This window comes from Emydura macquarii, unplaced genomic scaffold (assembly GCF_026122565.2).
Source record: "Emydura macquarii macquarii isolate MOO-44397 ecotype Brisbane River unplaced genomic scaffold, CSIRO-AGI_Emac_v2 contig_1876, whole genome shotgun sequence".
In the NCBI taxonomy this organism is placed as follows: Eukaryota; Metazoa; Chordata; order Testudines; family Chelidae; genus Emydura; species Emydura macquarii.
Window position 1 is genome coordinate 11695041 of NW_027132013.1, and position 26682 is coordinate 11721722.

Genomic DNA, 26682 nt, shown 5'->3' on the forward strand with positions numbered 1-26682 from the left:
CATGCCTATGTACATGCACAGAAATACACTACAGGAGAGAGTATATGGACTAATCTCAGGATGTTCTTTGGCAGCCACTTAAATCATAGTAGCCCACATTGTCAGCACACATCAGACAAGGGGAGGGAGAAGTTAGCCCTCTGTAATCATTTTACTTGTGTTCAGATTTCCACTTTTCACTTAGGCTTGACTTATTGGAGCAGTTGCTGTCAACAGGCCAGGCTGGCTTGTCATGTTATCTGGTGTGTCACTTCGACCACTGTGTCTCTCTTGTATGAATAACAGCCATTTAATTAGGATATTATAAGAGGTCGGATCTGCTGCAGGTCCCTGCTGGAAATGTCACCAGATATTCTGAAGACGGCCTGGAGATGGACAGATATAATATATTATTTCCCAGCTGCACACCGCAACGGGAGCTAACTTTTCAAATGAAAGGGTTTTTTTTGAAGAAAACAATTTTATTCTCTGTCTCTTTGCCTCTTTCCCTGACTCCTTTCTCTCCCCAAGGAAGATCTGGTATTAAAATATTCAGCATTCTGTCTAATTTCTTAACATGCAGTTTGTCATGAAGTGAGTTTCATTAAAATCCTTGATAATTATCATACTTGGACTTTGATAGGCATTTTGGTTTTTTCAATATTTTTTTCTCAAGCTCATATTATCTGTATGCAAGATCATTCAGCTTGATTTCTGCCCATCAAACATATCTTCATGTTGGCACATTTTTTACCAGTTTCTGAGGGTTTTAAGTGTTGCAGTGAGTTAATGCATGAGATCTGGGTTCAAATTCTGAATGGGCCACAAGTAAAATGAGTTTGGGGGACTCAGCCTAGAATTTACTGAATGCTTTGTATCATCGTCTTATTTCCCAACAGTTGGGTATGATTACCAGTTTCCTTTGCTTAAAGAAAGGCTCGGGCCTGCTGCAGCAGTAGATGTTGAAGGTCAGGATTGAGGTGCATTGAAAAAACTGTGGAGAGTCTGAGTTTCGTATAACGGAGTGGTATGGGACACAACTGGCAGGACTTGAGAGGGACTTGCAGTGGTGTATCAGAAGCTGGGAATGGCCGGCAGGATGGATCACTTGATGATTACCTGTTCTGTTCATTCCCTTTGAAGCACCTGGCATTGGCCACTGTCAGAAGACAGGATACTGGGCTAGATGGAACATGAGTCTGACCCAGTGTAACCATTCTTATGTTCTTATCTTTCTCCATTATACCTGACTCTAGCCATATCTATTCAGTGCATCACTGTCACAAGCCCTTAGTTCAGCTAATTCTTTGTTATTCTTTCCAGTGTAGTGTTCAAATAAATAGTGCTTTCCACGGGCGTTGCCGCTTCCCCCTCGAAAGAATTGGTAGTAAGCACACAGCCTCTGTTTCTGAACATATTGCCTAAGAAGTTAATATACAGTGGCTTTACTGACTAATGCAGAGAGCTTTCCTTGTTTAGTTGCTGACTCACTGGCCTTTTTCTTCAGTGCTGGCTCCTGGTCATATTGGGAGAAAATTTTCAAAAGTGGAAACATTGTTTCAAGCTCTCAAATAGTTCTGCCCAACAGCTTGTCAAGATGCCAGAGGAAAAGAAAAGTGATGTGCCAGGCTAAGCCATTACCCAGACAGTGTGCAAGATAATGTACAGCAAGTTTTCCCCCAAGGTAATGCCAAAATAAAGACTATATTAAAAAAAAAAAATTAGGCAGGCAAAATAGCAAAGAGGGAGCTCATGCTACCAGGCTCAGAGCTGGAGAGAGTTTTCTGCAGTGAAAATTAGCTGTGATGGGCCATCCAGACCCATTACCTTCAAAGGAGTTCTTAGTAGTTTGAGGTTCTCTCAAGCATATTGATACCTCACAGGAGCAGGAGTAAGAGGGAAGGATACCCCAGAAGTGGCAGGATGGATCTCCAGTGTGACAGCTAGTGAAAGAAAATTAAGGGAGATGTGAGGCTTGTCATGGTACTGTATATATACATCCTTCAGAGGAGGAATCATTGGTGCTCCAGTCACACACATAACACAACAGAACTGGAAGCCTAGAAAGTAAATGCAATGAAAACGACTTTCAAAACTTAGTTTGTAGGCCTGTGTGTGTGTGTACTTTAGTATGTACATTGGCCAAACCGGAGTGTCACTACACAAAAGAATAAATGGACACAAATCAGACATAAAAAATGGGAACATCCATAAACCAGTAGGAGAACACTTCAGTCTCCCAGGACACTCTGTAGCTGACTTGAAAGTTGCCATACTTGTACAAAAAAACTTCAAAAACAGACTTCAAAGAGAAACTGCAGAGCTGGAACTCATCTGCAAACTTGACATAATCAAACTGGGTCTAAATAGGGACTTGGAATGGTTATGTCCTTACAAGAAGTAATTGTCACTGTTCACACATTCTCACCTCCTAATCAATGGTTGTGAATAGGCCTCAACTACTCTAACTGAATGGACTTTACTTATACCTACCTTCCTCATTGTTGTTCCTTACCCTTGGATGTATATATATACGTCCTCTCTGATTTCTATTCCTTACATCTGACGAAGTGGGTTACAGGCCACGAAAGCTTATGCCTGCAGAAATTAAATTCGTTCGTCTTTAAAGTGCTACAAGACTCTCTGCTTTAGTAACAGTACCTAACCTCAAATGTAGGTAACCATCCACTTCCCCAAACCAGGGCAAAGAGAGACTAATAGCACATGGCAAGTGAGCTACTCTCTGAGTGACCCATTGTATGTGCCTTCGATCTGGAGTGCAGATGGAGGAGTAAGACAGCGTTTTCCTGGCTCCAACCATCATGTCTGTTGATGGGCCTCACGTCCCCTTTTTGCAACTGATTTGAATCTCATGAACTTCAACTGTGCCGCCTGGGCAAGATAATCAATCCCTTGCTGTACATCAGCCCATGGCTTCTGGCAGTTTGGCTTTAAATAATAGGAAGAGCAAACTTTAAACATAAAACAGTGCAGTCTGATTCCTTCTCCCACTTTACCCCATGCCACGCCTTACTCATAACTCTCCCTAGTTAATGACTGAACCGCACGTTGAGACAACATGTAGCTAATGGAAATCAACCAAGAAGTTTTGCATAAAGTAAAGAAAGAGAAGAGTCATTTGTGTCAGGACAGGTTGTCCACTGACCAAACAGAAAATGCCTCTCATCTCTTTGGGGAGTATATTCCTCTTTATACGCTAGACCTGGGAAAAAGGGAAGTGGAAAGAACATTAACAGGTCCTGAGCGTGTGGCATTGACTTATTTCCCCTTCAACACAAATATCTGCGCAGCTTAGTGGATAAGGCTGTCGGACACTTCCAGCTCAGGTAGGTGAATCAGTTAGGAGCCACAAGGCTGAAAGATGAGCCAAGGGCAAGCCGATCACACTGTTAGTGTGGCTGGAAGCCACTGTCCATGGACACAGAATTGCTGGTGACTCTAAGCATGCTATCAAAGAGAGCTGTCTCACAGATGTCAGCTAATCAAAGTCAGTACATTTCCTTTCTCTCCTTCGGAAGGAGATCCTGTCCCGGTTTCTAAGACATTACTAGCTGAGTGGCTGCTTTTAATAGAGTGTGCACAGAAAATGGTTCTAGGCAATTGAATTAGGATTGCGTTATTAGTCCATCTGTGCAATATGCTCTGTTTATTGGCAATCTGGTTAGGGAGGCTAGAGATTGTTAAAGGGAAAGTGTTTCCAACTGTTAAATTTTGGGATTTGTCCATCTGCTAATAGGAGGTGCAACTCGAGAGTCTCATTAGGCTGCAAACGTGCTTGAGGTGAACTTTCTACATTCTGTGAGACAGAATCTCTTGTTCATCCTGTATGCTTCTTGGTGGGGGGAAGTTATGTTAAGGGACCATCGGGTGGTGTAGTGTCAGTTCTCCCCTCCCCAGTTTGTTGTGAGCTGTGCACACATCCTTATTACCTGCCTGCACTGGAGACCCCTGTTAGGATATGGAATTGTTTTCAGTGCTCGAAGGAGAAACATCTTTTGTTTGCATTTCCAAAGGTTGCCTTGTAAGATCTGTTCTGCGGCAACCATCAGCCAAAGTCATTCTCTGAATGTCATTCTGTCAGTGAGGCCTCTTTGAATGAAATGCACATGTAGCAGTGGAAAGGAGTATGTACTTCTCTGGTAGTTCAGGAGGGATAGGTCATGACCTGCTGCTGGTTTTATGTGCATGCTATATAGACTTCAAACTGTTCCCTGTTACAGTAGCCTTATTCTTGTGGTATATGAAGGGGAAAGCTTATTGTTAAAGATGATAGAAGTGAGTGATGGGGGTGTGTAATATATAGACTCTCCATATGTAAATAGCAAACTGATTTTTGAAGACAGTAGGTGCAAAATATTGTCTGGGGGATAGAAAAATGACTGAGATCATAATACTCTGCAAAACCAACTTTAAACTCCTTATGGCTTTCAGCCTCCCCAGCACCCCTTAGTTTAGAGCCTGGTGATCAGTGCATTCCCATTTGGCTCTCAAGCACATGGTGTTTTTGTTACATATCAAGAGCCCTCAGTAGTGGTCGAGTAGCGTGGGCTCTAAATAGGCATCGCACATCATTTTTCAGCATTCTGTTACATTAGAGAACTCACTTCACCCACGTTATGGGAGAAAATAGAATGTAATTTTTTTCTTTGACGTCTGTTTCTTTGTTCATAGGTTAATACTGAAACCCCATGCTGATGGAAGCCACAGAAATTATTAAGGATCTGGTGGGATTGACTTTGAAAAACTAAGTATGTCTATCATGGCCACTAAAGAGACACATTGCAACTGTATTTGGAGAGTGCAAACACCACAGAGGGAAAGGAATTATTTAGGGTGGTCCAAGGCGATGTAACTAAGGTGTTGTCTACATGGCCTTGCAGTTCGGATTCCGGGGGTGTGACCTGTAGCACGCACTGGTGTGCTGTGCTGTAACTCCCCCGTGTGGATGCTGCTGGTGCAAATTAAAAGGTACCTAGTTCATGTAAATGAACTTTAAATGTGAACTAGGTACCTTTTATTTTGCACCTGCAGCATCCACACAGGGAAGTTTCAGTGCAGCACATAAGTGCACACTGCAGTTCACAATCCTGTAGTCCAAACTGTAGGGCCGTGTAGACACAGCCTGAGTATGTTGGAGGCAAGGGGAGTGTTAATTTAAGAAAAGAAATTAAGCTGAATATCAGAGAACTCTTCCTGACAGTGAGATATAGAATAATTTTCCATAGTAAGAGATGGATGTCCCATCATCTGGAATCTTTAACATTAGATTGTACAAAACACTAAATATTTTAGTGCAGGAAACAATTCTGCATTGAGCAAGGAAATAGGTCTTATCTCTCTAACATCAAGCATACTGCTGGTGTATAGCCCCTCCTCCAAGTGTGGCGCATGCCTCCCCCTCCTGGTACTTGCAACTTAGAGTGACTTCTCCCTTCACCTTGTATGGGGTGGGTTATAGGTTCTTTTTCTAACTCTTCATGCCTCCACCCAACGTGATTCCTCACTGTGCCCAAGACATGAGGGATGTTGTCCCTTGGGAAAATGAACAATGCTGCTAACAGACAAGGAGCATCAAAAGCCACAGATGTACAAAAGCAACAATAAAGCCCATCAAAACAAACCACAGCAAAGAAATGACACCCCAAAATAACTATATAACAAAGTGGAACTTTACTGGAAGCAGGAAAATAGGAAAGGAAAGGAAATGGTCAGGGTTAACTAATGCATATTAACACATCAACAAATTCCCCACCTCCCAGTGCTCAGAACTCTTCCCAACTCTTAGCTCTCTCCCTGGCATCTTCCTAGGTAGATGGCATACTGAGGTTGAGTCCTGAGATGAGTACTGCAGTGTTGTGAACATTGGCCAGTGTAAACAGAAAGGGTCTCCTTATTGTGTCTTCGCCCCTGGGTGTAGAGCAGAGTCCTCTCTGGGCTCTTACGAAGCTTGCTGGCTCTCTGATCTGGAGTCGTGGCAGTTTCAGCCAGCATGAGGTCAGATTTCTGCCAGTCTGGATGTGGGTGTCTCCACAGGGCTGGAGCAACCTGATCCATGCAACCTTCCCACAGCAGTTCAGACTCCCTTTGTGGGGAGTGGGAGTTAATCAGAGACTCCCTGAGCTGTTCTGCTTCTTTCTCTCACAGCTTCAAAGATCAAAACTAAAACAAAAAGTTGTCTTTTTGTCTCTGACTCAGCGTGTTCCTTTCCACTGAGGGCATGTCCGCACTGCAGCGGGGAGGTGTGATTCCCAGCACGGGTAGGCAGACTTGCAGCACTACCTCACCTGGAACTATCACACTGTAACTAGCGGTGTGGATGTTGTAACACGCGCAGCAGGTTGGGCTAGTTGCCCAAGTTTGGACTCCAGGTGGCTAGCCCACGCTGTTGTTGATGCCGCAACATCCACACTGCCATTTTTAGCTCACTAGGTCGAGCTGAGCTAGCACGAGTCTGTCTACCCACACTGGGAATCACATCTCCCAGCACAGACCTACCCTGTGGGGCTGAGCAGCCTTGGCTCACCGTTGGCCCAGTAAACTGCTTATCCATATAACCCCATGCAAAGTCTCCCAACTGGCCTCCGCAAGAGTTTCCAGTCCATTCTGTCCCCACCCCGACTCCAGGCACGCTGGGGAATGGTGTCAAAGGACCCTTGTAGTCATTAAAGTTGTTGCCTCCGTGGATAGGATCCCCTAGAGCATAGTTTCTCAACAAGTGGTACGCGTACCCCTGGGGGTACGTGAGACACAGGCAGGAGGTACCTGGGGAAAAACAGAGTGAAGGGGAGGCAGGCAGCAGCTGCCGACTTCTGTGGGAGGTGGGCGGCAGCCCCCCGCTTCCTGCTCGGTCACATATCCCAGCTGGGAGGCAGGTGGCAGCTGCTAGCTTATAAGGAAGGCAGGCAGCAGTGCCTCGCTTCCCGCCGGGTCCCAGCTCCCAGGTGGGAGCCCGGTGGCAGCCTCCTGCATCTCGTGAGCTGGGCTCACAGCTGGGTGGCAGCCATCCACACCCCAGCTCCGAGCTGAGGGACAGCCTCCAGTGCCCCGGCTTGAAGATGGTCAGCAGCCACCTGCCCACATCCCTGGGTCCCAGCTGGTGTAGAAGCCTCCTCTGCCCCAGCTTGGATTGGGTGGGAGTCACCCACCTCCTAGGCTGGCAGCCAGGTGGCAGCCCTCCTCCCTGGCTCAAAGTCCAGTGCCCAGAAAACTTGTCAATTTCACTGCTCTAGCTGAGCAGTGAAATTGACAACTATGACATCCCCAGATTTCACCAGTTACCCTCTTTTCCTGTCTCTCTCTTTTGCCCTCCTTCCCTGTCTCTCTCTCTCTCTCACCCCTTCCTCCTCTCAAATCTATGGCAAAAAATTTGGCATGGCGCTTTACATTCCCCAGCATTGGCATGCCGCTCAAAGCCTCCTAGCTTTGGCCAACCTCACCTCTAGCCCAGGTACATACTTGAGTTGTGCACCTCTGGTGTAAAGGAGGTAACCCTACCCACACTAGATCTGACATCTGTCATATCACAGCCTTATATACTCAGCTCTTCTTCCAACATATGGCTCCCATTAGTCTGTAAATATAAAATCCCATGGAAAATTGAGTGTTGGGGTATTTATTAAAATTTTCAGAAGTTAGGGGTTACTTGCTACTTAAAAGGTTGAGAAACACTGCCCTACAGGCTCAGTGTGGAACTCCAGGAGCTGGCAAACTCCAAGTATGGGGTTGCATGTGTATTTACTGTTGTGGACCAAAGTTAATTTTCAAAATCCAGAACTTTAAAGGTCCTTTCTGGAGCATGATGCAAGTTATATCATTGTAGGCCTACTCAAAGAACCCCAAAGGAATGGACACCCAACTCCTACTGAAATTCAGCAGGCACCACAGGCCTCTTTGAAACCCTGGCCTTAAACACTATGGTCTGTGCTAGCTTACTTACTGATTCCTAAGAGCTGAACCTTGGAGCCCTGCGATCTTCAGCCACCTGACAGAAGCTAGGAGAATCATAAAGATGAACAAGATGGGATGTGGAGAGGAAAATCTAAAAAGAGCATTGTCGTGAGACCACACATGTTGCCAGTCCTGCAGAATAGTCCTGTTCACAAGGGCTATAAAATCCAATCCATATGAAAACAAACAAGACAGTCAAGAGACAACCCACATTTCCAGAGGTCAAACCTCAGATAATTCTTGCAGGATCACATAAAGTGTCTGTATTGTATGTTCATCCATTTCATCTGCTGAAAAGGGAAAAAAGAAGTTTAATAAGTGAAAGCTAAACTAGGGAATCCAATCTGTCCAGTTACTACAGAGCAAAGATTGTGGAATATCAATGCACTTTGAAATCTGTATCCTCGTAGACCCTGGTGTATTTGCGATGATTTGCAAGTAACCTGACAGTGCATGAAATAATTGTCTTTGTAGATCTGAAACAACATTGACATCGGCTTTGAAATTTAAATGAAAGAAACACAGTGGAGTTCTTTTAAATGCATAACCTTGGTGCACTGATTTATTTTTTCTTTATAATAGGTTAATTACTTGAACAGGTATTAGTTTAAGAGGGTTCCATTCTATTGTAAAGCAATAAGACACACTTAAAGTCGTGCATTGCTGGGCAATTATAGCACACTGCCTCGGGAGGTATTATATAATACAAGGCCAAAGACAAAGTGACTTTAATCACCTGGGTAGAACACTGATCTCCTAGAAATGTTCTGCTTGGAGTGTCCTATTGCTGCCATGAAATGGAAATTGCAAAGCAAATAAAGTAGCAATAAGGAGTAGTCTCACTTGATTATTTATTGTGCATCAGTCAGTGATGCAAGTACGACATCACCAGTAACCAGCTGGAAAACTCCATTTATGTCCAGCATCCTAATGCTATTTCCTAATGATAAATGGTTGAGTTTGAGGAGAGGCCAATGGCTTTCACTGAATAGGTTTATCGTTTTCAGCATCTCAGTTTTGCTATTGCGTGGCACTTGGAGATAAGCAAGGAATTATTCAATGTTAATAAGTTTACTTTTTTATCAGGTAAAGTGTTTGTTAAAGACGGTCCCCTAGTATGTGATAAAATCTTTATTCTGAGCTATGAAACAGTAATGGAATGTGATGATCTTTCTAATGCATTCAGTGGGAAACCACTTAAAATTTTCAACAAAGAACCTTGCACCCCTAATTATGAACTGCTACTCTCTAAATAGCAGAATTTAATCTTGTCTAGTCCTTGTATCAATACGTGCATTATCAGACCTGTCAGGTTGCCCTCATTTTCTGGAGGGTTCAGTTTCATGCCATTTTAAGCAATTTCACTGGTGACGCATAGAAATATGCAATGTATTTAAATGGAAATTCTCAGTAAAAACATAATAACGTAAGTAAATTCATAGTACAAAATGCACAGAATTGAGAATGTCAAGGTGAGCCTAGCTGGCAGGTGAACTCCAATTTGCAGCTAGTGCTAATGAAAAATGACCTAGATTAGATAGATCCATTTAAAATCTTTTATTTTTCCAGAAATCTAACTCAACAGGTTCACAGCCACTGTGATCTCTGGTGGATAACTGGTTAGATGCTTGGCTGTGACTTCATGGAATGTGCACACATTCCAAGTGCCTTCTAGATCAAAAATTTTCAAGTCCCTAAAGCATTTGTTGTGTGTTTCCATTGAAATGAGTGGATGGCTCCTGCTACAGAATGCAGAGAAAACGTGTTTTGGTAGGAGATCTGGCAATATATGTGAGAAAAGTTCCTGACCCCAAAGCAAATGCAGCACTGCCTGGTGCTTGTGCATCACCACACTACCTCACACTGCTGCCATGTTTATTTTCCTCCTGTTCTACTTACGAATCCCACATGTGAGCTGGAGATTAGTAGTTCTGCACAGGGGTTTCTTACTCCCTTTCTCCAGCCTGCAATACAATGGAACAGATCAGAAATAAGTGGAATGATATTCCTTAGGTTTATTTATTAACTTCTTCAATGTTTGATTGCTGTATGTCTTTGTTGCTAGGGGGCTGCTTTAAACAATTTGGCTGTAATTCATACTGTCTGTTTCTATTCAAGATGTCTCAGCCCTGGCATGCTCACACAAGATTGCTGCTGCTGCTAATGATATAACTTTGTTCTTTCCCAGTTCAGCTGGGACACTGTTTCTGGTCCCAGGCAGCGTTCAACTTACAGTTAAGGGATCTGAATTCCAGAAAAAAAAATTGTTTTATTCAGAGTAGATCCTTTGGGCCAGATTTTTCAAAAGCACTCAGCATCCAGCAGCTTCCACAGAAGCACTTTTGAAAATCTGGCCCTAGTTGTAGGCGCTGAGCACTTTTGAAAATCTGGCACTTTACGTCCAAGTCTGCCAGACAGAACATATTTCAGATGTTGCCGGTCAGGTGTCTCATTGTTTACTCCCTTGCGGTGTTTCTCTGCAGAGAGACTAGGGGGAATCCAGCTGGCTCACTTTGTAGTCTGCTGGGAGCCTTTGCCGATCAGTCACTTCTTTTTAGCTCACCAGACTTTGGTGATAGCAGCATCTGAATTTGCTAACACTAACAGCCACGCTTGGTTTTAATACTGTTTACATAAAGTTTCCTGGGGAAAAGCTCAGGAAAATGCAGCACTCATAGCCATGGCCAAAGCACAAGAGACAGTTGAGGCAGGCGCTGGGCAAGATTTCTCCCACTGCCCTGCCAAAGCACCTTACTCCTAAACCGTAGCAACCCGTGATATTCCAGCCCTGGGCTCCTCAGAATAGCTGTGCCAGTGTATCTCTGTGCTGAACTACAGCACTCCTGATATTCCAGTCTTGTTTCCGCATCCTTTCTTTCTCCAGCTCTGCTAACAAGATTGGTCCTTGCCAGCAACATTTCATATCTTTCCCAATTCTGTGTTACTTCTGATCAGACGCTGCCAATTTTGGCATGTTGCCATACCATACGACTTTTGTGATGTGGACAAATGTCCACCAAAGACTATGCAATTGCCATCAGATTTATTTCATTGGTGACCTCCCTCAGTTCTCCAGAGGTTGAAGGTTAGTGTATTAATTTACTGTGCCAATTTACCCTCTGCAATGCTTTTGAGAGAATGTCTTGAATTCAGTGCCTTTAAATCACTTTTATATGATTTCATGTTCTATAAGGTAAATTTGCCAATATAAAATGTCTTCAAGTATCTCAGGCAGGAAAGTTTGCTTGAGCTGGTGTTCATTATGGGAAGATTAATGGGGCCACAGATTCCATTAATTTGTTATTGAACCTTAGCTTAATATAGCAGGTCAAATATCTGGGACAGGTTTACTCAGTGCATAGATTCCCTTCTTGTTGTGTAATCTCTTTCCCAAAGAAAGTTCCACTCAGCTGCAGAATCTGGTTTTAATGAAATTCCTACTGTATACCCAGTTCTACATTTGGGTAACGTGAGCTGTAAAAGGATGTTAAGACTTAACCAGGCTTTCATGGGGAGTCCTGGTTGCTTATAGGGAACTAGAACCCAATATATCCCTGGTCCACAGTCCATAATGCTAGTCACAAACCTTTTTTAAACTTGACACCAAAAATAAGGATAATTTTCAATCAGAATCTGACCTATAACTGCCTAGAGATTCAAACTATTCTAGCGTGTGCTCACAAACATACACACACCATGTTTTTTGCATGCTGCATTCCAAAGAAAGCATCCATCCTGCCTTCACTAAAGAGGAGCTCTCTCACACAAGTACCAGCAAGATTCTAAACCTAGACACTTTCTTCCTTTTCTATAATATATTACTACTTCAGGGGTCACCTAATTCAGTGGGTGTTTTGTACTTCAATATTATTGCTGTTGTCTGAGGCAAGCCATAATGTAAGCTTTAATGATACATTTCTTCACCTTTCTGATTCCCCTCACTTTCTCTGATCAGCATAACTTGAATTTCTTCTCCAATAGTATAAGCTCTTTAGTAGACAAGTCTGCTGCCTGACCTCTCTGTAAAGTTCTGTGCACAGTAGTGGTGCAATATAATGTCTCTCTTCTTCAGTTACACACCCTTGTTCTTGGCTTTTGGGTGCCAGATGTTAAAATCTCACATCATTCCATCTTCAAACCCCTTCTAATCATTAGGGGAGAAGCTGGAGTTCCTAAGAGAAGGAATGTGGTGGTAATGTTCACAACCTGGGCTGTATCTTATTCCTCCTGTCTCGGCCATTACCAAGAGAGAGCCAGTTGGAGGAAAAGGGGGGAGATGACTAAGGAAACAAATGAACTTTTCGCTTTTTAAATCTTTATGACAATTAATCTTTGATCTTCAGAAAAATTGTGTCCTTTATTCAGTTCCAGGAACTCCTAGGTATTGAGTGATGAGCCTGATTTCAGTTTATAAACACCCACAGAGATCTGCCATGCTTTCAACACAATGCAAAAGTCTGAAGAGTACATATCTGTCCTCTCAGAAAATGCAGTGGCTTTCCTGCATCATCCTTTCCAAGTTTTAGGTGCACTCTAGCAACTGCGGGAGTTATACTACTCCTGCCAGCTTCCAACCTAAGGGCACTTTCTTAGCTCTCCTAATTGACATAGTAAAAAGTGCCTTCACTTGACATTTTCCCTTTCTCTTTGTAAACTCTTCACAAGAGAATCTGCATACGCCAGCTGCATACTGCACCAGATGACCGTGTCCTCCATCTCTTCTGGCTAGGCTCTCATTTTGTCTTCCTTATCCTGATGCATGTAATACCATAGTCTGTGCAACAGCTTAAGCTATCTTCCATGTTCCGCAGTTTGTTAAACCACCACTGCCTGCATCACATGGGATGTCTCCTATCTTTACACTATTCTTGTCAGACATAAACATTATTCACCATGCAGGAAACACTGCTGACCCCATCTGGACTGTTTCTTCCTTCTCCCTGAAATACTAAGCACCCAGAATCCGCTCTTACCTCTTTATCTGTAAATTCTTTCTAACTCTCTCTCAAATTCATTGGTTCACTGAGTCTTTCTTTCATAATGAAACACTATTGTGTCTTTTGTATAAAGAAAGGGCTGAAAACCCACTCCAAGGCTGCTAAAAGCATATATAAGAATATGGCGTAAAAGATCTATCTTTTATTACGGCTTTTAGTTTATTCTACATATACTTATTATCCTTTGTGTACTGCATGGAACAGTTTCTTCTGATGTTTGATGTCCTCTGGTTTGGGGAATCCTTGTACTTTTGATTTCCAGGTATTCAGTTTCTCCTACGTCTCTCTCCTGTATCTCTTCATAGAATCATAGAAGATTAGGATTGGAAGGGACCTCAGGAGTTCATCTAGTGCAACCCCCTGCTCAAAGCAGGACTAACCTCAGCTAAATAATCCCAGCCAGGACTTTATCAAGCCACACCTTAAAAACCTCTAAGGATGGAGATTCCACCACCTCTTTAGGTAACCCATTCCAGTGCTTCACCACCCTCCTAGTGAAAAACGTTTTTCCTCATATCCAACCTAGACCTCCCCCACTGCAACTTGAGACCATTGTTCCTAGTTCTGCCATCTATTACCATTGAGAACAGCCTAGTTCCATCCTCCCTGGAACCCCTTTCAGGTAGTTAAAGGCTACTATCAAATCCCCCTTCATTCTTCTCTTCTGCAGACTAAACAAGCCTAGTTCCCTCAGCCTCTCCTCATGAGTTATATGCTCCAGCATCCTAATCATTTTAGTTGCCCTCTGCTGGACTCTTTCCAATTTGTCCACATCCTTTCTGTAGTGGGGGGCCCAAAACTGGACACAGTACTCCAAATGAGGCCACACCAGTGCCACATAGAGAGGAATAATCACTTCCTTCAACCTGCTGGCAATGCTCCTACTAATGCACCCCAATATGCCGTTAGCCTTCTTGGCAATAAGGGCACACTGCTGACTCATATCCAGCTTCTTGTCCACTGTAACCTCAGGTCCTTTTCTGCAGAACTGCTGCCTAGCCAGTCAGTCCCCAGTCCATATCAGTGCATGGGATTCTTCTATCCCAGTCCACTTGTCCTTGTTGACCCTCATCAGATTTCTTTTGGCCCAATCCTCTCATTTGTCTAGGTCACTGTGTATCCTATCCCTGCCCTCCAGCGTATCTACCACTCCCCCCATCTTAGTGTCATCTGCAAACTTGTTGAGGGTGCAATCCACCCCATCCTCCAGATCATTAATGAAGATGTTGATCAAAACTGGCCCCAGCACCGACCCTTGGGGCACTCCACTTGACATCGAGCTAGACATGGAGCCGTTGATCATTACCTGTTAAGCCCGATGATCTAGCCAGCTTTCTATCCACCTTTCTGTTCATTCATCCAACCCGTACTTCTTTAACTTGCTGATAAGAATACTGTGGGAGACCATATCAAAAGCTTTGCTAAAGTCAAGGTATATCACGTCCACTGCTTTCCCCACATCCACATAGTCAGTCATCTCATCATAGACGGCAATCAGGTTGGTCAGACATGACTTGCCCTTGGTGAATCCATGCTGTCTGTTCCTGATCACCTTCCTCTCTTCCAAGTGCCTCAAAATGGATTCCTTGAGGACCTGCTCCATGATTTTTCCAATGACTGAGGTGAGACTGACCAGTCTGTACTTCCCCGGAGCCTCCTCCTTCCCTTTTTTGAAGATGGGCACTATATTTGCCTTTTTCCAATCATCCTGGACCTCCCCCACTCACCACGAGTTTTCAAAGATAATGGCCAATGGCTCTGCAAGCACATCAGCCAACTCCTTCAGCACCCTCGGATGCTCTCTTCATTTTAAAGACTTCCATTTGGCCTCTTTTGTGAACACTCCTTCAGCAAGAATCCACCTGACTTCATAAAGCTTCCTGTCAACTCTTCAAGCTGAGTATTTTTAATGCTGGCTGCTGCAAGGATCACACTTGGCACTTGAACCAGGGACATTAGTCATCCCTAAACCTGTTTTTTTTTCTTACAGTTCTTCAAATGAAACACATTGTCAAGGTTTCCAGTTCCACACAAGTCTTTTTATTAGCACTTTCAGGGCTGTTCCAAACATGCTTGACAGTTCTGGATCTATCTCCTATATAGCAGCTGTCTAAGGAATTGGTCCCACTTTCCTAGGTGCCCAGGGATCCTAAATACCAGATCTTTGGGATTAGGAGGGAGAGACGATATTGTGATTCCAGGTGGAGATCAGTTTTCCATATTGTCTGCTGCTAGTCTTTTTGCTATCTTGGGACTCCTCCTTCCAAAGGAGTGGAGTTACAGGACCAAGTTCTCTTATTTGAAGAACCTTTATTCTTAAGACCTTGATACCCCTATCCCTTTCAGTCCTAGTCATCTAGTTCTCTGCCAAGCTCACTAATTTCAAAAGCAAGAACGGTTCTTGCTTATTCCATTTCCAGCCATATTTAGCACATAAGGTAACAAGGAGATAGATGTCTCAGAAGTAACATACATTTTGTTTGTTTCCTGTAACTGCCCATTCCCCTATCATATACTCTGTTAATGCAGAGCTGTCAGCACCACTTTCTCCACGAGCTATTCCAACAGTTCTCTTCTCCCTCATCCCCTCCAGAATTTACATTGCTTTTTCCAGTACCACTTAATCACAGTTCAATAAAAATCTGGTTTGGGCCATGCCTCTTATTAATTACTTGTATTCCATTAGCATTTTGAAGCCCCAATCAGGATCAAGATCCAACTGTGCTGATTTATTTAGACCAGTTGTGAGTCCTTTGCCGCCCTCCCCCCAATGACTCTTCCCTTCCTCCATTTCTCCTCTTCACTGTCATCTTCCTCAGTCAGGTCAGCAGAATAAAAGCATCCCCTCCTTGATTCTCCTGTATGCAGACTGAATAGTTGCGCCCCACAGTTCCTGGACGTCTTCACGCAGTTATTCTCCTCTTGTCTCTTCTCTGAAGTGTCACTTACACTTGAGCTTTCCAAAAAGAACAAGACAATCAGGTCTCTCTTCAGATTTCCCTTGTAAACTCTTGCCCTGCCCAGTGAGCTAAGAGCATATTTCTCACAGCACTGTTGATTATAAAGGTTTTAGTCAGGCAGCTGCAGGTAAGCAGGTGATTTTTTTTCATTGCTAGCCTTGAGTGTTGCAAATTACCTCTCAGCCCAAACTACATAGCTCAAGTACTCTAGATGTCTTACACACATTCAGGAATCTTAATATCTCACCCATTTTTTTACATTAATCTTCCTTTAATCCGGGCAGCACTGTAAAGACTAAAGATCCTTAACATTACATACAGGTAGGATTATGGCTTATTCTTTAGGGCGAGGGAAAGATTGATTTTTCTTCTTTGCGTCCTTGATAACGTTCCCTTTGCTGAAATCTTTGCAGATACTTCTCCCTGCTCAGTCTGTCTCCACAGAAGGTGAAGATGTAACCCTCAGTATGAAAGGTAAATACCACGGCTCCCATTGAAAGCAGGAAATGAGCACTCCTGCTTCTCTGACAGAAAGGTTGTATTGTGAATTAAGCCCTGAAAGATGATCTGCCCTTAAACCCCTCTCTCTCGTGTTCAAAACTATATTTTCGTCTTGCATTTTCTCTGTTTAATTGTTGCTTTGCCATGGAACGAGGAACTTTCAGATCCAAAGACAGATGCTTGTCAATAAATATCCTCCTTTAGGATTTTCTTCAACTCAAAATTCAGATGTCACCACAAATCTGTCACATTAGGTAGCAAATCACTGTAAGGCAAAATAGAAAGTGCTCTCAGCCTAAAGTGCCAAAAACCACTCTTTGTATGGACGGGGACATGGCAAGATACACTCTGCATAGTCTCCCCAGATGGTCAGAAATGGAGCTTGGATGACAAGGCATAGACCAGTTTGTGTATTTATTTTAAGGAAGTGGGGCAGAATACATTTTATGTGACATAGCAAAACTGTCTAGCAGAAGTAACGAAGGCAATTCTAAAATAACACAGCCTTGTTTTTAACTCTCTTGACCTTTTTTATTCGCAGCTGAATGTAAATATTGGTGCTATGCTGGAATTTGGGATCTTCTGTTCACATCCTGGCTGTCTTGTAAGCACCACACAGTGCAAACAACCCCATCAGGTCAGGCTGGCCTAGAAGAATAAGCTTTTCTAAATATGCAAAGACAGTTATGTCTTTACATAGACATAGCCCTCTGTACAAAGCTTCCATCTGCATGTTACAAAAGCCATTCGGACTAATAGAATTTGGTTTCTAATCACAGCCCAATTAATTCCATTTTGATGGATACTGCCTCAGAGAGATGAGATGGGACAATTCCATGGAAAGTTTTTAAGAACGCTGCTGGGCAATTTTGATCTTGATTCCCAAATGGATGGGATAACAAGGGAGGATGGGGCAGACATAGTTCTGCTTCCTGTAGACAAAGAAGAAAAAAAAGTCTGGCTGCTGCATTCAAGAACTCCAGGACTTACAAGTTAGGGGGTTAGGAAAACTATAAAAGTGAGAATTGAGAAAGGAAGCAATGCAAAAATAAGGCTTTCAGTGGAGGCAGGACCAACGTATGGACAAATTCTGGCATGATATACTGATACATGACTAAGAGGTGAGTGTGATACAAAAGAGAAGGGAAGTTCAAAGATGAGAATGATTCCAACTGATGGTAGAAGAGAAGTTAAGGTTTTGATTAAGGAACATGACAGAGTCAGAAATATTTGATAAGGTCTCCATCTAGAAAGAGGACTTCAATTTTGAAAGCATTCGTTTAATTGGCTACAGGAGTTTATAGTGTAAGCGGAGTTTAGATGGGATACATTGGGATCAGAGGATGGCCATAAATATCCTGACCATTTTGAAACTTGCTTTCCATGAAGTACCTGAATTCAGGAAAGATACCCATCTGTAGAAGGCAAGAGAAGGCCCCAGCAATCAGTTGTTCGAGCAGACCAGAAGATGACGATAGTTCAGTATTCCCCGGCCTACCAAAAAGGGGGCACCAATGAGAGCCTACAGTTGTTTAGGTTTTATTAAATGGACACTTGTCTGAGTGGGAGCTGGTCTAAGACCTACCAGCTCATTTCATACACCGGCCACCCTTGTGAAAAGAGTGAAAAGGTCTATATCCCATTATGGTTCCCTGAGCCACCCATTCCCCCCATTTTCAAATATAGACTCTGTTAAGTTCAGCATGGTGAAAATGAGCCATGGGAACCATGTGACGGGGTTGGGGAGATGGGGCTGCCATGCCATTTAAAAAGGAAAAAAAATGAATTTTTTTCAAGTCTTCTCTTCTAGGCTGCCACCTTCTGTCCCCTGTGTACAGTATCTGCCATCTGTGTGAGTGTAATTTAGTGCCAATTAAGGAGTGAGTGGGAGCCATAAACTCATTTCATTTAGAACCTGGAAATGGACTCCTGGGAACCTAGAGAGAGAACTGAGGGCTTTCTTTCCACAAAAGCTGCTCCACCCCAGTGCTGTAATTCTAACCACCAAGCTCCAAATCTCAAAATTCAACGTTGGCTCGGGTTTACAGAGCATTAAGCGACTGAATTAAATCCTCAGTGTTCAGTCGGAGTCAGCCTGACTGAGTAAAGGATTTCACGGGCTGGGTTACTCTACAAGGCCATAATTTATAATATTATGCAGAAGCTGCTCTTCCGAGTTTTATTTTGACTTGCTGCAATTTCTTCTTATTAAAGCCCCGATAGTATTTGTTGTTTTTCTGTCTGCTTTGATGTGGGAGTTTTGGATTAAATCTAAATAAATAAATGAGGTTTCAAATTAAATTAGGTTTCATTTGCATGAGTCTGGAAGTGAAGTACATCTTTCTTTTACCATATAACTTACCACCTAACAGACCCATTACCGATCATACAGCCCTCAGCTGCTCATGAGAAAAATGACATTTCCCTCTGCGTAGGAAATACTTAAAAGTCCCAAGAACGGATTTATAGGAATATTTTAACCTTTTCTTTGATCCTTGAAATGTCATTGTTCTGTAGGCTACATTACAAAACGTGACCTTTTCAAGGACCCTGGGATGGATTTGATCTTTGGAAGATGTTTTAGAGATAATGTACTATAAGGTGCAGGGAGCATACGTTCCCAAATGGGGATTGTAGCTGCTTTTTGTCGGCAAGTGGTGAGTGGATGTTTGCGTCCGGTGCGTATAGTAGAGGCATGGGTATCTGGAGTGTGAGCTCTATAGGTAGAGAGCACAGAGATGTTAAGAGAATATTGCAATTTTTTTAATTTAATGTGCAACAAATTTTTTTTTTTTTTTGAAAGAAAGAAAATGAGAAGAAGAAGTTAAAGTTACAGTAATGGAGATATGGGGAAACTTACATATGAAGATCTTTGAAATGTAGGCTGTTTCCCAAAGTACAAGCTATATTTCCTTTCTAGGCAAAGTTTGCCTAGCATCCCTGGCTGGCAAAATACAAAACTGGGCAGTTCAAGAAGAAATAGGAAAGTTCAAAAGAGTTGACATTTCCCTTCAGATTTGTGTTCTGACATGATGCTTCCGTCCCACTTCAGTGTTCAGTTTGTCTCTCTGTACAAAAAACAAACCTAAATTGTGTGTATTCTCCATGTTGCATGCAAAAGGAAGCACCAGCTGAATTCCTGTACAGCTGTGTTTAGTTTGGAAACCCCTGACCTTTGAGTTGTTTTCAACAATAGTGGAAAAAAGCCAGTAAAATCCACTGGTTATGTCCCAGTGGGTCTCAGTTCCCTCTTTTGTTTTTTTGCTGGTGATAGTATTCCAGACTAGATCTCCTCCAAAAATGCCTGAGCACCAACCATGTGAGTTCCTTTTGTTGAGACCAATGCTGAGTCCTTGCACACCCAAAACTCACACTGGAGATTATTATTGTTGATGTAGTATAGTAGAGGATCCCAAAATAGATTGCAGTGTAAGCACAGACAGAACCTTATAACTGGTGATACAGTAGGGATGGTAGGGGATGGGAGAACAAAGAAGATAGATTATCTGGCTGCCTGTTGGTTACACTAAAAAGTGCAGAAGAAAATTTGTACTATGTATTCAAGAGTTTCCCAGGGCTGGCATTGCTGGCTTGTTGACTGGTTCGCTGAGCTCCCTGCCTTAATACTGAGGCTGTCCTGGGGTCACACCATGCACTGGAGCTTGTGATATGGGTGTGAAATGGAGAAGCAACTGTTGCACTTAGTCTGGATTTTAGAGCAATCCAAACACCATAGCAGGTCAGAGTGCACAGTACTGAACAGGAAGCAGCAGTCACTGGCCAGGAGCAGCTGAGGTCATAGTCTGGTAAACCGGTATGATTTGCCAAAATGATTGAGAGTCCTGGTGCTGTTACAATGCAGACAGTCCCAGAGGTTATCCAAGAAAGCAGTGGAAATCTGGACATTGGTTCCTACCTTATTTTCAGTCATGTATATTGAGTCTGAAAGTATTTTATCCATAGCTAATGTGCTGGAAAAAATTTAGATAAGCATTTAGATGTCTGGGAGTCACCGGCCTTTATCAGTGATATGACTGTCAAGCAGGAGAAGCTGGTGACATTTTGAAAGCAGGTAAATAAAATGAACAGGTAAGGATTACATACTTGCAGGTTATAGCAGCGGATAAAGACTATATATCTGAGTAAAAACAAGGTATGCAGGGTCAACCCCAACCAGCTGCCGCTGCAGTGTGTCTCCTCCCTTTACACACCAAATGCAGCTGTAGCTCTGTAGATAATATGCTGTTTTGCCAGCATATTGGACAACATGTCATGTTAGCCACATCCATGGATTTATTTTACAATAGAAGCACGAATGTATGAATATAACTGGCTCTGTAATGGTGATAGCAAAATCCAGTGGAGTCAGAAGAAGCTGTGCTTTCCAGAGTTCTACGTCTATAGATCTAATGATGATTTATCATTCTCTCTGCTTTGTTCTCCATCCATTGCCTTGCTTTTCACATACTAATGCTCTGATTTCCTCAGTGTCATGAATCGACCATCTAGAAGACTCATTAATATAGGACATCAGAAGTGCAGGAGCATCCACTCTTTTGAATGCGTAAAAAAAGAAGTGATGATGTTAAGTCCTGATTACCTTGTATTGCTGGGCTGTGTCTGTTTCTATTCAGAAACTCAAGCTTTCAAAGAGTTAGTAGTTGCTTATAAAAAGAAGCTCTAGGGTTAAGAGGCCCTGTGCTTGGATTGCTTTATATATTGATTGCCTGCTAAGTGGTGGGTTCACTTTCTCCCGCAGTGTGCAGGGGAGTTTGCAAGTATATGACCCCTAAGGATTTGATCCTGCCTAGTGCAGATGGGAACTGTGCATATAAGCACAAGGTATAAAGTGCTGAGCAGATTTGGGGAATGCAAGGGACCCAATTTTTGCATTACTGAGATGCTGCTATGCAGCTGCCAAGTTACTCCTGCCTAGTAGCAGGAATGAGGCTTGAGTGGGAGTGAATTGCTAAGTGTCTCATTAGCATGCTGAAAATCAAGCTGAACCCCACGTCTCCTCAGAAACAACCACTTCCCACCATTTTTATCACATGCTAAGGGGGTGAACCTGGCAAAGAAACGTTGAGACTAAAGCAAAGGAAATAATGGGAGAATAGTTCCACAAATGCACATTGGCATTTGAGAATGAATTTGGATTTGACCTGTTGGCTTTCTGTGAGCATTTGAGCTAGCAAGCTTTACTAGCGCCAGTCCCCACAAAAAGCAATGTTCAGCTCAAATATTCTTTGAAAACAAATTCTGAAATGTGTACTGGATTGCCAGGTTCACAATTAATAACTTGCACCATGATGATTAATTATGTGAGTAAATGTAGCTGTCGTGGTTACAGACTGGATTACAATCTGCAGACCAGGAGCTAGGTCTTGAAGACGTTCATAAATACTTTCGACTGGACATGAGATTTTGCAATCTTCTTACAGACCATTTGTACATGGGGAGTTGGTCAAATCAGTTATGGGTTGAGTATTGTTCGCTCAGATCTACTTGAGGCTTACTACCACTTAATTCAAGGGAGAACGCCTTGCTCCAGGGAGGGCTGCAGCAGGGCAGAAGGACCTTTCCAATCTCTAGTGGTCTCAGGTCTAGACTGTTGGAAGAAAAAGAGGACTGCCATGTATGGAGGCACCTGTAACTATCATCACCCTGTTCGCTTTGCTTCTATGTGTATTCCTTACTGGTTTTGGTTGCTTACATTGTTGACTCTCTTGGGCAGAGATGGTCTTCCTCTGTGTGTTTGAAAAGTGCTCAGCACAGGGAAGTCCTGACCCGAATTACGGTCTTTGGGCTTCTGCAGTACAAATTATAGAATAGCCCGGCTCATGACACATGCTAGAAACACGGTACACGTGTGCATCCCTGAACGTGTAGCCAGTATGAGAGTTAGTGGATCATCGAGGCCACAACATTTAGTGTGCCTAAGGCTGTTGCAAGGGATTCATTAGAACAGTGTGATTCAATTGTACCTGTAATATTGTCTCTTCTTTGGTGTCAGGAGCATGCTAATGTGGAATTGATATGCTCTGAGTGCTGGTCACGGGTGCTGTCTGATCATTTTAGCATATGGACTGTGGTAGCTCTTATGCTTTGTAGATTTAATACCCAATACGCAACTTTCCCTCCCAGGCTGTGATTGATTTGGGGGGAAATGTTAACTTGGGAAAGGAGTTTCCTCTGTCTGTCTGTATCTCACCCTCTTACTCAAGCACCCTATCCCCCCTTTTTTCCCCTTAGCCCTTTCTCACAGGAACACATGGAGCCTAACGCACTTGTGTTACGGAAGTCTGTATTGTGACAAACCAAATACCTCTGATGCAGATATCAAAGGAATGTGTTCAGACAGGCCTTGACACAGGATTTTTGCTTGTCTTATTTCAAGAAGACTATCAGTCAGGCTTCAGAAGTCTTGGCCACACAAAATATAGCAGTGCGAGTGAACATTGCAGCCGGGGAGAGGAGGTGGCTGACGTAGGTGCTGATGAAGATTAAGGAGTGGGTAGTCTTGGAAACTCAGCTTTTTGGTTTAGTGCAGGTCAGGATTGTCAAACTGTCAATCTGCAGCATGATTCACTCCTGTGATATTAATTCTGTGTCTGGTTCAGAGGCTAGCAATGTATTCAGCTGCATTCTTACCATAGAGACAAACTATCTTCCCTCCCTATTCCCACTTATAAAATGTGTCATGCATGTCAAACTATGGAATTAAACCCTCTATTTCAAACCAGACAGTAGCTGCAAAAAAACCACATTGACTCCTATAGGGAAAAGCCTATAGGGAATTTGCCTCTGGCTTTTTGTTTTTGTTTTTGTTTTTAACCAAGCCTGTTCCTCCATGGACGTGCTTGAGGCTAATGTACAGATCTTGTACTTCTAGCCTCCTGCCCTTCAGACAATTCTTACCACTGTTGGTGTGTGAGCCTTCTGCTCTGTAATTCCTGCCATCTGCAATAGCCTTAGTATTGTTAATTACTGATATCACAGTAACACCCAACACCTCCGGTGCTGTACAAACCTAGAATAATGGACAGCCCTCGGTCTGAAGAGTTTACAGTCTAAAGAAACAAGATAGGCAAAGAGTTGGGAAGAAGAGAGAGACCATACAAGCAAAGTGAACAATGTGATGGTCTGCAAATGTCTTGTTAGTTCCACAATCTGGTTTGCTTTCATTTTCTGGGAGAGGTTTTGGTGCGAGGAGATTAGCTAAAGGCAAACAAAGGGCTATCCATCTATTACATCACACATTAGGAAGTGGGTGGGTCTTTAATATTATGTGTTTGTTTCAGTGCTGGAGAGGTACTGTGGGGGCTCTTGAAAATCACCAAAAAATGTCAGGAGGTTTATGGACAGCCCCCAAAGGAAGAGAGAGGGGATATTGAAGGGAGGGACGATGGGGAGTGTGGAGGGAGGCTGAAGTGAAGAGTTTCTGACTGAGGGCCCAGAAGGAGGGGGAGCAAACAGCCAGTCAGCACTGGAGAGAGACTGTTCAGCGTAAACACTGAAATAAGCAGCCGGGCAATGATGACTCCGTTAGTCCCCGAGGTCCCAGCCAGTCAGCACTGTTTCTCTGCTCTGTCCCTCATGGCTCCTCCCAGCATTTTCTCTTCCCTGAACTCACATGGCTTGGGCAGGGACATAGGTGGCCTTGGTCTCCATGGTGGGTGAGAGTGTGGGCGGTCTCCCTTGCACACTTCTGGCTCTGAGGGGGAATGTTGGCTAGGTCTTGGTTCCCCACAACCCCAGCTGAGACTCTGGCTGTTTCCTTCCAGCAGTTTAGCTTGGGAAAGAGGCAGTGCGACCGGTGAGAGGGTTAGAGCCTGCCTGCAGTACTCCATCAACGTCTCAAATTTCATCAGAAAACATGTATTTCTCCCTTACATTCTCTGTCTTCATTTCTCTCTCCTTTGGCTGTTACTTTTTGTATGCAGCCCAGCAAAGCCCTCTGTGAAAGTCTGTCTGAAATCCACTAGGCGTATTTGTTCTAGCATCCTGGTTCATGGTGCCATGCTCCTTGAAGACAAACTTTCATAGTTAGTCTTGCATCATTCCCTTCACAGCTGTCCTAAGGATAAAAATCAAATGGCTAGCCCCATGTAGGAGATTGCTTACAGTTTGGCAGTACCTCAGCCTGTTGCAGTAGCATAAGTACATCCCTGCAACATGATGTCTGGGCACTACAAATAGGGCAGGCAATTAAATTACAAGACCAGTGACCTCTGCAATGCAAGGTCTGGGTGTATAGTAAATTTTTTTCCTGTTAAAGGTTTATGTTGCTTCCTCAGGAGCTGGTTTTGGAGGGTTTTTCACGTTACAGGCTGGATATAATTGGTGCACACTGCAGATTTATTCCTCCGAGAGGTCAGCTAACCAGTGTATTTCACCGTTAGGCTGACGGGGGCTTTTAGTCTCTCCAATTATATTTCTATCAAATATTCATTTGTCTGTTTTATGGGCTGCAGCAGATTTGTACCTCCTGGTGCTTGGCAGCAAGTGGATTCTCAAGTCTGGTTCACTCCTCCTCCAGCTTCTCATTTAGATGCAGCTCTGCCAGTGGGTGAATGGTTTCAGCATGGCTATCAGTGTTTCATTCATCTAGTTGTGGCACTTTGTGTTTCCTGTGCTGAAAATGCACTAGGAAACTGCTCGTTGTGGGTGGCTTAGAGGCGCATGCTAAAGCTGCTGCAGATTGGAGTCAAACAATGATTCTTTTATAGGCCCCATTTTCATAGAGTTGTAGACCTCTAGTGTGGACAGTTTATGCTGGGCTGAAACTTGATGGGCAGTGTCTTGCCACAGACTGAGTGTGTGTAGATGTGTGTATATTCCATCAAAAAACTACAGCAACAGAACATTAAAGTTGCAAGATGAAGCATGAAAAAAGCAGGAAATGCCTGCGTTCAGCTTGGCAGCTTATCTCTGCCCTGTACAAAACTGTAGTTAATCATATGACATCCTAGTTCTCAAATAGTACAACATGCTAGCATGTGATCTGTTTCTGCAGTCTCCAATAAACGTGTGTAGCATCTTGTGATATTTTCTCATTCATGTATACTTAGGCTGATTTAACTATCAGAATGGTTCAATGCTTTTTAATGCTGTCCTCAATAAGTTATTTATTTCAATAATTTTGCAGGTATCCATATTTTACACATTTCCTTTTCTAGCCATGAACCTAACTGATTTGTGCACAAACGCGCAGTGCAGCATTCTTTAGCTGTAATTTAGGGAATTATCTGCAAATTTCAGTGATCTGTATGTGCCACCAAATTGTCACTCTTCCACTAAAGTTAATCTGTAGTAAATTATGTATGTACAGTTACTTACCATGTAATTTTAATGTAAATGACTATCATGAACTCTGCTAATTCCATGTACACAGTACTACAAAGTGCTGCCAAGTGTATCTGAGGTCGCTGAAAAGAGAGTATATTCTATTTGAGAAACAGTCTGTCAACAGGTAATTAAAGACTCTATCGGGGGAAGAGTTATGCTTACACATTCAGCCTTCATTTTGGCCATTCCTGACTCTTGAATTCACAATCTCAGTGTTGTATTAATGTAATTTTTTTCATCTAATTTCCTGGGTTGACCCAAAAACAATGGGTAGGGGGATGGGAAGTGAAGGGAGGAGAAAAACACAGAATAGGCATCTTTGGCCTCAGGGGCTTCAATACTCTGCTGGTTTGAAAAAATAATTGCAAACGGGACATGTAAATTCCATAATCCGGAATTGTTACGGGGGCAAAGCAATGCTGCCATCCTTGCCCAAAGCCCCTGGAGTATAGGGAGAAGGATGGACCAAATCTTGGGTTTCTTGAAACACCTGGGAAGTGTTGCTGAGCTAATTCAATACATTTAAGGGGACTCAAGATTTTAGTGTGCAGGTAACTATTGATGCATATACCAAGCCCATCCTTCTTTAGGTGCTGACCCAGAGCTTGATCCTGCAAAGCATTGAGTTCTCTTGCCTGACCCAGCAAACCACCTAAAGAACGTGCTTAACTTCTAGGGATGTGAGTCATCCCATTAACTTCTATGGGACTACTCGCATGCTTAAAGTACATCCTTAAATGTGTTGTCAGACCAGGCTAAAGTACTCAGCACGTGACAGGATCGAACCTCTAATGAGTTTAACAGATAACTCAACTGTGCATGGTCAGTATACATTTTCAAACACATAATTTGGTCAAATTAAAACTAATTCCCATTGGAATCAGGCCACACCCAGGGAGTCCTTCAGGGATTATTTTTCGAAGTCCTTT

The 26682-nt window shown here is 43.1% G+C and overlaps 1 protein-coding gene across 4 annotated transcripts in view; it reads left to right on the forward strand.

Annotated features, from left to right (window-relative positions):
* The window catches only part of LOC137159393 (transmembrane protein 263-like), a 286196-nt gene that overhangs the window by 224081 nt on the left and 35433 nt on the right, over positions 1–26682 (forward strand). The window contains exons 1-2 of one of the 4 annotated variants that reach the window (XM_067557613.1): positions 10736–11032; positions 16318–16378. The exons of 2 other annotated variants lie outside the window; for them this stretch is intronic. In XM_067557613.1, the coding sequence (XP_067413714.1) occupies positions 16372–16378 (7 nt within the window). In that variant the 5' untranslated portion in view covers positions 10736–11032; positions 16318–16371. Of the gene's footprint in view, positions 1–10735; positions 11033–16317; positions 16379–26682 lie in introns of those variants that run through there. One more of the 4 variants, XM_067557610.1, reaches the window with a different exon arrangement.